This window comes from Silurus aristotelis (genome assembly GCF_946808225.1).
Source record: "Silurus aristotelis genome assembly, chromosome: 14".
Lineage (NCBI taxonomy): Eukaryota > Metazoa > Chordata > Actinopteri > Siluriformes > Siluridae > Silurus > Silurus aristotelis.
The window spans coordinates 26,222,307-26,233,953 of NC_139587.1; the positions used below are offsets into that span (position 1 = coordinate 26,222,307).

The window sequence follows — 11,647 nt, forward strand, 5'->3', positions numbered from 1 at the left end:
TGATATTTAATAAAGTCCCAATCATTATTAAAACATAAAAAATTCAATTCTTAATGCATTTCATATGCAAATGTGATGTTTTTTTACTGCCATATCTGACAGGGGTTAAATGACACAATTTTGTTGGTAGCCCCAGGGGCACCATTTGTTTCTTTGTTTTGTTTGTTTTTACCTCTGGCTGTACCCTCCTGTTTAGTCGGTTCTGGCCTCCCCAGCAGCTCCAGAGGAACTCAAAGCCACAGCAGGTTGATGAAGTTCCATCTCCCCACATGACAGAGCTTCCAGTCCATGCTGCCTCGGCCCTCGGCTCACCTTGCTAAACTCTTCGATGACTGATTAATGAACTCGGCTACACCATGTTTTGTTCTTACTCCACCCTAGTGATTGTAAGTCTCCCCATCACACTTCTCCCTGCCTTTCAATCCTCCATTCTGAAATGGTGGTGTGATCAACTTTTCACTCAGCTTCTCTTAGACCTCATGTGCTCTGCTCTCGCTCCAGAAGCCTAGGTCTGCCTCGGGATGAGACGGGCGGATGAAAGTGCTCGGGAAGCTCAATGACGTGCAGCGAGGGCACCACAAGGGATCCATCCTGAGCCGGAGACTGAGTAGCGGGAGCTCTCAGCACCGTCTTCCTCTTCCTGTTTTCGAGGGGCGTCAGGGGAGGGCTCGAGAGCTCCTTTAAGAGCCCACAGAAGCAGCCATTACTAGATCCTCCTGGTTCCCCCCTCTATCTCTTTCTCTCTTGCTCTCTTTTCCTCCTTACTCTTGTCTCCTGGAGATATACTCGATGGGTACTGTCATATTTTCTGCCCCTTTGCTGCTCCCATTTCTCCTGGGACGCAGGCAAACATCTGCGAGGCACAGAGATGAAATACTATCCCCTGGCAAGCAGACGTAAGTTTCGCTCGTTGCCGCAGCACTTAGATAGCTCTAGCACCCGGAAAGTGTGGAGAAACTTAGTGCTGGCCTTTATAATGCAATCTCAGCCATTTCCTCGAGGTATCATATTTTCCTCGGTGGAGTCTTGAAGGATAATAAGAGGTGTGTATTCACCACTTATATTCGTCTGAGTAGTTGCAGTGAGCTGAGCACTGTCTACAGTTTTACTGTCCAAGCCAACTTAATATAGACTAGGACTCTGTCATGTTGTGTAACATGTTGCTCAGAAAAACTAGCATGACTGTCAATAAAGTATTAATATCAACCACCTGATCTTACTTACAATGGGCAAATACAAATGCACTTCTCCCCAAAAAAGTGCGACGCCTCTGACAATCTCAAATCCCAACCACTTACAGAAATCATTAGCATCAGGCAGGACATGCCAAAATTCCATTCAGTAACCTTGCTGAACTTGATAAATCTAATGCTAACGCTAATGCTACTGTGAAGCTGCTGCCAACAGGGCGTGCCTGGTAGTATCAGTATCCTCTACTGAGTGACTGGCATGAGATCCTGGGTAATGGCTTATGATAAGCACACTCATAAGCACACTCTTTCCACAGCATCTAAATAGGTTTTATGCACAATTTGACAATAGGGTCACTTTATAACTGGGAGACAGCACTGCAGTTTTAGTGGCTCTGGGAATCAGTCATGCGATACAAGCTGAACTGAAGAAGCTGAAAGCTTAGACAGATCAATTAATATATGGGCTTTGCTGCTCGGCTGATATTTGAGATCAACGTTTTTGTTACATTAAAGACGATTTCTTCAGACTTGTTCATTTCACCTAAAGTGTCTCAGAAGGAAATGTTGGAGCAAAGCAATGGTGAGAAATTTCAGCCGTTTAGGAATAGTATTTGAAAATGCCCATTTTTGTAAGTTGAAAAGGAAATAAATATGATAGAATTAGGACAATTATAACATACGTTTATATCAAAATTGTGGCAATACCTGAGAAACAATTAAACAAATGTGGTCAATCTATTCTGATCTAAGATGGCATTGCCTCTTTCTTCTTTGAACATCTCACAAAATTTTGACTTGCAATCAATCAGTATTTGGAAAGAAAAAAGAAATGAAGGTGTAAGTTACGCTATATGGAAAAAAGTATTGGGACACCTGACTTTATGTGGTTCTTTCCCAAACTGTTACCACAAAATTAAAGATGCACAATTCTAGGATGTCTTTGGATGCTGTAGAATTAAACTAATCCTGAACTAGGAGACCCAAATCTATTACACAAAGCACAAAATTACACATCTGCCCAAAACAGTGGAGGGTATTGTAAAGCAAAGGGGGCTAAAGGTGGAATGGGATGTGCAAAAAGCACATACCAATCTTCTCTTCAGGTGTCCACAAACTTCTTTCAGTGAAGCCTGCTTTCCCTCATTACCCATAATTGCTGATGTTGATTCCTGATAGTGACAGTGTGAATTCATCTTTCCTTAAAGAGAGTGATGCAGCAGAGCTTTAGCCTTTTACGCCATCTAGCTCGATCACCTCCTTTTGAACTAATACCAGCATTAATGGCATTACACTATTGTAACTGTGGGCCTTTAGTACCAGAATTGGTTAGCACTTCTCAAATATAAAATCCATTCGATATGTTTTTTAAGTACTTTTTTAACATAACTACAGATTATGATGAACCTAAAACAAGAGTATTCTGCGAAATTCCCTGAGGCATAACAATCATTGTTATGTGCGTAATACAGGGAGTGTCACACTGAAAAAATTTTTTTTCATTTTATCTTCTCTCGCTTATCCGTAATTCGGGACGCGGGGGCAGCAGTCTAAGCAGATTCCCCAGACACTTCTCCGTGTCCAGGGATCGGGCTGTCAAGGCCCCCGCCTTCGACTGCTGCCCAATCCTCTCAGCACCGGTCCCTTACGGTCCCTCCTGCAGGTGGTGAGCCCACGGGAAGGCGGCCCCACGTCGCTCCGACGTCACGGTCCTTGATTTATTTTTCTCGTAAGGGTCCGAAAAACGTATTCATTATCAGAATTTTATGAGGCTTTGGAAAAATCAAGCCCGTGACAATTCTTCCTATGTGCAGTATAGTCTAATAGATAAGCATGATAATGGGCAAATCAGCCTTAACAACCTAAATGCAAACCTTCCCATACATAAATCTATATAAATATTTACATTAATATAAATTTCAATACCATATATTAATACATTTTATCCTTAATGAATCAGCCAGTTTCTACAGCGACAAGGAAAAACTCCCTGTGAGTTTTTGAGGAAGAAATCTTGAGAGGAACCAGACTCAGAGGGGGACCCATTCTTATCTGGGTGACACCGAATGTCCATTCATTAAAGTCCCATCATTGTTTGGGTCCATTATTGAGGCCAATAAATTGTCAATGAATAAATGCACAAGACTGCATAACTCCACACTGCCAAATCCTTTTGTTTTAAATAGCCAGGGTTAATATAGAAGGTAAGTTATTTACCCATATTATATATATATATATATATATATATATATATATATATATATATATATATATATATATATATATATATATATATATATATATTACCATATTAATATTTCTGATTACGTTTCATGTCTGTTGCTTACAGAAATAACAATATCAAATGAAAAAATTAAGAATAATACAATATATTAAGTCTAAGTAATGTGTGGAGTTCTGACAGGTTGCCTGAATAGCTTTCCTGCTCCTTGGCATCATCAATGAGCCCTATGAGGGCCTAGGTCTAATCAGTAATCCCTATGAGGGCTGAGGGTTGGGGTCATGCCAGACAAAACCATGCCCATTAGGATCGAAATGTTTTATTAAAAGATAAAGGTGATGGAGGATTGACTGTCAAACATATAACACTGACTCCAATACACAGTTTGAACTTTTTTGATGATAAATAGATTTTTAGAGTTGAGTTGATATTTATCATATATGTTAATCCTACAGATAGTGGTGGACAAAGTACACAAACCATGCACTTGAGTTAAAGTAGAGATTCACTCTGTCAAATATGACTCCAGTAACAGTAAAATTGTCCTTTTAAACTTTCAATTGAGTAAAAGTACACAAGTATTTGCATTCAAATGCACTTAAGTATCCAAAATACTGATTTATTATTGCTATAAATGTTCCTATTATCGTTCACAAGACTCTTTACTTAATCAACTTAGTTAACCTGGAAAGACTCTAATGTGACTCTCAGTACACTGATCTATTAATAGAATGACATTAAATAATCAAACACTGCTTGATATCTATTATAATGAGTCCAAAACCTTTTTTTTAACTAATTCAAAAAAATCGCGCAAATCAGGCAAGAGTTTCTTCCAACAATTATTCCTCTCAAAATATTCTGCTTGCTGATGAACTGATGCTGAATGTATGTTCATGCTAAGTAGATACACCGATCAAAACAAGTTCTTCACATAGTGTGCACTATACGTGCTTGACCAGTTAAGTTTAATAAAAAAGTTTAAATAAAAAGAAATGATTGATTTTGCAAAATGCATTGAACTAATTTCCCCAAATGGAAATACTTCAGTAAAGTACAGATACACGACAAAGCTGCTTTAGTACAATAATGAATTACAGTAACTTCCTTACTGTCCACCACTGCCTATAGATACACTTTTGAATGGCAGATTTCAAATGGGATTCGAGCTGAAAAAAGATTCTGCAGATTTTCTTACATAGGACCAGTATTCGAATTGACTTAGAGGGGTCCCCAAGATTATAGGTCTTAGGGAACCCCCTTAAGACTTGACTCAATTCGAGCGCTGCATAGGACTTAACCAAACAATGCATTACACATCTAATTCCTGTTTCTAATTCACTTTTGGAAAACAGGTTCTTCAAAGGTTTCTTATGATTATAAAGAGTCATAGTGTCATTCAGTACAGTGAAATGTAAATGCCAGGAAAATAAATAAATGCCATCAAAGCATAACCAAATCATGAGCATTTCCTTTAATTGGTCACCTAATTATATGAGATATTTGAAGCACCTACTTTTACACCATCAGCATTTCTTAAATGTACACCCACCCACCTTCCATTCTCACTCAGACAAGACACTTTAACACAATACACCATTGTACATTTAGAAGCAATACTTTCACATGCAGCAGGTGTGAAGTTTCAGCCAGTTATTTTCTATAATAATAAAGAATTAAGAACTAATTGGTAATAACAAAAAGTGAAAACAATTCACTGAAACTGTCTAGTCCAGGAAGGAAAAGATTAACACCACTACATCTACACCACATCCCACATCAAATTTTTACCTCCTGTCTGCTTTTCTCTCCTTCCTTTCCATTCGAGTCCACCCACGGGCCCATGTTCGCTTTCTTTAGAGGTGTCCAGCGTGAGCAGCAGTGCAGACGGCTGTGCTCCAAAATACTGCAGTGACTAGTGAGCAATCAGGTGGAGGGGGAAGGTTGTGAGTGTTTCAGCGTCCTTGTCAGCAATCAAACTGGCCAGTGCTGACATGCTTGGCCAAGATGAAGAAGCAACCTGAGGCTTGGATAGTGAGTGATCGAGACAGGTGCAAGTGGGCTATCATGTACAGCATGTGTGTGTATATATGTGTGTGTGTGTTTGAGTGTGTGCTTTAAACATAGTTTCAGGTGTTAAAATAGCAGTCAGTCAACATACTGTATCAATAATATAATCCTACAAGTTCAAAAAGGGCTAACAAGTTTGCATCCCCTGTTGACAGAAATAAAAGGTTCCTCAAGAGTTCTTTGAGTGGTTCTAATGAGGACATTTTCTGACATTCTCCTACATTTTTATTTTTAGAATATCTAATCTTTTATCTAATCCATTGCTCTTTATATTGCTCCTTATTTTACTTTGGGTATGAGATCATTCACTTTTGTCATGGATTTAGTTATTTTTGCTTTGTGGTTCATCATGTATTACGATAATATCATTTGCACTTTAAGTGTTTTCCATCTAGTGTGCCATTCCAGAGTACCACTCCAGCACTTGAACTCTTGTGGTTGGTTGTAACTCTCTCCATTTTCCCTTTATCTATCTTTCTCTCTTGTTTTTGCTCAATTAGTGGAAACTGGAATTCTTCAACGGCACTTTACCAATTAGATACTTGGACTGTAGTCTGTCTGGCTTATAAATTGTTTCAGATAAAAATGTCTGTCTAATGAGTAAATGTAAATGTAATTCAATATTTTTTTCCCCAGACCACTTATTTATGAGATGATGTTAGCTCACCAGTTTATGCACTCAATTCACGAAATTCATAAAAGGTAGAAATCCAGGCAGAAACCTTAATTGGTAATGCTTTACACTGTTCCTGTGGTGAAAAAAGGTTGCTGAGATTGCTAGAACTTTCCATAACGACGGGTTCAACTATTTTACAAGCCTATCCTGGGAGCACTGGGTGTGAAGCAAGAATACACATTGGATGGTGGACCAGCCAATTGCAGAGCATCATGCACACCCACACACATGCACATTCACACACTGTCACTTACTTTTAGCCTTCCAGTTTAGGGAACAATTTGAATACAGATAGTTGGTGCACTAAACAGATACAGTTACAGATAGTGTTCTTGTGTTACACGCTTTATGTTTGCATGCACTTGTGTATGTGGTCTCAGACAAAGCCATGCTCTCATTACCTCTGAGTCACTGTAAATATCCCCTGAAAATCTAATTACGCCTTGTTATCGTGAAGATGCATCCCAGCTGGCCCACATTACCACCCATGACATGTCAGAGTGGGACAATGTGCCTCAAACTACTAAACCAATGAAGTGAATGACAACCTGTTGCTTGCACCACTAAGCAGGAGAGGATCAAGGTTCCAGTTCCAGTTGAATAATTTTATTTAATAAAGGTCTTGCCAACTTCTAGCCATAAACTAGACCATTGTATGCACGTAAATGATTATGAAATAAAAGTTTGAAAGTAGTCTAATAAACGTTACTATTTCTTTACTATTTACCGTGAAACTAATATTAGCAAACACGTTAGCAAGGATAGCATATTTAGCCATATGCATTCTAACAAGGAAGGTGTACCTGGAAAATTAGCTTAAATTAGCTAATGTTTTATGCAAGTGAAATTAAGCATCGAAACACTAAAATTTTCAGCACAATCTAATCTAAGATAGAGTTTATTTTCACTTTTTCTCTGTTAACTTTTATTTGTTTGTGTGTTTTTGTCTGTGTGTGCGTCTTCGGCCATGGTCATAGTGCGGTAGACTTTATGCATTTCTGCTGTAGCAAAGGGAAGGTGGTAGATTAATGGTTAAGGCATTGGACTTTAAATACATAGATTGTAAGTTCAAATCCCAGCCACACCAAGCTGCTGCTTCATGGCCCCAAAGCAAGGCTCTTAAGCCCTTAGCTGCTTAGTTGTATGAATGAAATGAATGTAAGTCCCTCTGGATAAGGGTGTCTGCCAAATGCTGTAGATGTAAAAGAGCCTTCTGTCCTGGCAATAGTTCAAATGCTAGTAATATTTTCATGTGACTTTATAACTGGGAAGCAGTCACCACAAGTGACATTCACAGTACTTTTAAAGTAGGCTTTTTCCCCCCTCTACTCAAATAAAACAGGGAAAATTATTTATAAAAGTATCCGACTCACTGTCGAGATTAGGTTATGTTTTTGTGTCACATTTACACACAGAAAATAAAGCAACAAAAGCTATCATGACCATTAACAACGTAAAGCTTGTTGCAGTTCCTGTTTGTGGCCACTAGATGTATTAACTCTAAGCAGCTAATAGCGGCAATAAAGTTTCCAATAGCTACATTTCTTTTGTCCATATTACTAGCAAGAAATAATTAATATTATGATATAATCTAAATGTATGCCGATAGAAATACCGAGTCCACCAATTTGAAACACGCCACCATTGAGTCAAAAGTGAAATCACCATGTTAAAGTGGAGTATGTCCTCCCTGCAGGAGAGAATGGAACCCTATCCTTACTATTAGGTGAGGAGTTCATCACTGTTATTGCTCCCTCTCCGAGATCTGATGTTTGGCAGCTCAGGTACCTCATGTGAATCTGTAATTCCCCACATATTAACTCACCCCTCTGTTTAAACTACATATAATGTACATGTGAGCATCATGCTCAGACGTTCCTGTAGATGTCTACCAACATACTGTACCTGTACGTTATATAAATGTGTCCACTAGGGGACAGTGTTTTACGTAACAGATAGAAATGCACAAAAAACGATATTGGATACTGTATAATGAACAAATTGAAATATTTAATTAATTATACAAAGTGTATTGGAATTTTATTGCCTCAGATTTACAGATCTAGTCTTGTTCCATATTTTAATTTATAATTTTTTTTTGGTGTAAATAAATACATTCGCAGCAGGTGATTGAATGTTCTTCAGAAACAGATGGAGTGCTGCATACCCTTTTTTAGCACATCCAGAGAATCACCATGGAGAGGCTGAATTAAAAATAATGCCTCCAGCAGCAGAACCCATATCGGTCTCAGCCTGTGTGCCAAAGTACCAACGGTTTCCATGGCAGCACACTTTGTTAAGGAGTCAGAGTTTTAAAGAGCATACAAAGGTTTTGTTCTGCTTCTTCTTTTCATGTGACTCTCATTACAATGGCATGACAGCTGCAAAAATATTCACAAATATTCCCGATTATGTAAGAACAGACGTTGGCACACAGTAATTTTTCGGAACTGCCATGCCATTGTGATTCATACCATTCATTATTATGACATAAAAAACAACTATGTAAAACACAATTTAAAGCAAAGTCCATAGAGAGTATTAGAGAAATTTAATAGAATAGACTAGCAGAAATAACATAATAAAAATATGTTAAGATACAAAGAAATAACCAGGAAATTTATCTCCACTCCCACAGAAACTCTTGACCAATCCCACTCACTCAGACAAATCCTATTGATCAATCCACTCACTCCTGATGACATTTTTGCTTAGTTCCCTTACTCCCACAGACACTCATCACCAACATCACCCAATTCCACATACACTCTTGACAAAGCCCACAAATCGCCCTGTAAGTCGGACAAGGCGTCTGTCAAATGCCACTGACAAATCTCACCCACTTCCACAGACACTTTTGATACCCCTAATTCTGCTGACACTTTTGCCTAATCCACCCTTTCACAGACATTTAGCCAATCTCACCCAGTCCAATATACATTCTTAACCAATCTCACCCACTTTCACAGACACTCTTGACTAATCCTTCCCAAACCCACCTTCATTGATCGTGAACTTATTATTTATGTTTGTATATTTGTCGTTAATATTTTCTAAAAATTATAAGACTTTATAAGTAAGGTCTATTTACAAAAATATGAAGAAAAAGCCATTTTAACCATAAATTGTAAAACAATTTCCACAATAAATATTGTTTAAATTTGCACGAAATATTAAATGTTTTATAGTAATATAGTATTCTTGAAAAATATCATCTACACCAGCATCAGATTGTACTGCTGTAACTAAACTGTAAAAGCTGCCTGGACAGAGTCGCTCTAAAAAAACCTTTTGTCCAACATTTGGCTTGAACTCTATGTCTATAAAACATATGATTGGCCAAAATCAGAGCCATGTGTCAGCAGAGGGGATAAGGTTCACATTGTCTATGTGAAGTAGGCAAGTGAATACGCAAAGAAAAAAAATGTTCACAGTTGAAATGAAGGCTGCATGGATACAGACCTTCTAAGAAAAGCATGCACTCCTAGTGAATCATCCCAGTGAACAATCACAATGGTGCCTAACCTTTGTTCAAATGCTGAACATCACCCTGATTTATGTACAATAAATCCAGTGAAAAGAAAAGCATCTTCTCTTTTTCTTTGTTGAAATATTATGGTTTACTGGCATAGGTTTCCTTTATGCACATTTTGTTCAGGACTTTAAGTTCTATATTTAGCACAGGACAAATCTGTACATAGAACGACATACACAACAGTATAAAACTGCTGCCCCCTAGTGGCACAATGGAGATTTGCATCACAGATAAAACTGCATAAGAACAAACCGTATTTAGTAGGAGATGCGCTATACTTTTATTATTTAGAAAGTGAACAATAATTTGTGACCAATATTTTTATTTAAATTGATTTCTCCTTGCTAAGCTGTATCTCAAGCGCCTTCTCTCAGCACCACTGCTGCTAAGTAAAGTCTGAGAGTACACATAAAATACAGATTAACATGGCAGAGGTAGAGTTGCATCTTCCTGGAGACAGAACAGGAAAATTACGTCTTCTTTTTGTTTCGAACTGCAAAGGCGTGTTGTGAAAGGGGCAGCTAAGGCACTTAAGTAAATTTATGATTTACTGTCTGTTTGAACCAAAGAAATAAAAGCAAATTATCTGCACAATATTGAATTGTATAAAATCACTTTTTTTTTCTATTGCATCATATATATATATATATATATATATATATATATATATATATATATATATATATATATATATCATAATAAATCGGATCACACTGCATTGTAATGGGGTGAATCGTATCGCATCAGTAGCTACTTCATATGTATCTTTAATGTATTGTATCGTTGGCTATGGATCGAGATGTGAATCGCGTCGGCCTCGGTTATGAAGATGCACATCCCAAATGCATATGATTTCATAACTAAATTAATACATGTCAATGACTTATTTCAATAAAAGTTTTTAGTTAGACATTTTAGGAAGTTTTGCGTCACATAATCTCTTCTTGATAGCAATGATCTAAATTCAAAGTAAATACATAAAGTTTGTTGTACAGTTTCACACTTTTAATGAGAAAAAAATGCAGGATAAATATAAAAAAAATACAGAAGTTGTTTTTACAGTTCTATACAATTCATGATGAGATTGCATGAGAAAGAAAATTTGAGAGGAGCCAGACTCACAAGGAAACCCATCCTCATTTGGTTGTCTCCAAATGTCTATTACAGTTCTATCATTGTTAAGGTGTGCTGATCAGTCCTGCAGTCGTAAGCCATTGTAGCAGATATTAATTACAGTCCAAATCCATCCTCATACTGTAGTTCTTGAGTTGCTTAGGTTCATCCTCAGCTGCACAGAGTGGAACTACAGTACTATAGAGCTTCCGATATCTATAAACACAGATTATCACTCAATACAGTATTGAATAGTGCTCATTTCAAACAGAATTATAAATTACAATTGTCGTAGGTCTTACAGCTATTTCAGACAGATTTCAGACAGGTGCAAATTTTACTTTAACTAACTGGACAATAACTTCACTAACATTCCTTTCTGTCACATACCAATGTGTACTATTTTTATGCTTGGGCATCGAGTTGCTTTAAGTTGCTTTCAATCATTATTTTATTATTATTCTGTGTCCTGTTGAGGCCAAAACTGCTGTTGGTTTGCTCAGGCATACTTGGCCAATAAAGCTGATTCCAGTAAAGCTGATTCTGGAATAAAAAAAAAAAAAAAAAAAAAAATAATAATAATAATAATAATAATAATAATAACTATGATCATGATTATGATTATTATAACAATTCATTATTACTAAATTAAATATGTAATAATAATAATAATAATAATAATAATAATAATAATAATAATAATAATAGTAATAATAATAATAATAATAATAATAATAATAATAATAATAATATTGCCTACCTGCCAAAAAAGATGTCAATTTTTTACTGTATTCATGGGAAATATAGGAAATACATGACTG

At 37.0% G+C, this 11,647-nt stretch overlaps 1 protein-coding gene across 4 annotated transcripts in view; it reads right to left on the reverse strand.

The window, feature by feature from the left end:
- The window catches only part of dyrk4 (dual-specificity tyrosine-(Y)-phosphorylation regulated kinase 4), a 37,183-nt gene extending 30,655 nt beyond the window's left edge, over positions 1-6,528 (reverse strand). Inside the window, exons 1-2 of one of the 4 annotated variants that reach the window (XM_083561047.1) lie at positions 6,433-6,528; positions 5,224-5,347 (exon numbers count right to left, since the gene is read on the reverse strand). In XM_083561047.1, coding sequence (XP_083417173.1) covers positions 5,224-5,277 — 54 coding nt within the window. In that variant the 5' untranslated portion in view covers positions 5,278-5,347; positions 6,433-6,528. Of the gene's footprint in view, positions 1-172; positions 1,881-5,223; positions 5,417-6,169; positions 6,189-6,432 lie in introns of those variants that run through there. The other 3 variants (XM_083561048.1, XM_083561046.1, XM_083561045.1) reach the window with 3 other exon arrangements.
- Between the last annotated feature and the right edge of the window lie 5,119 nt (positions 6,529-11,647).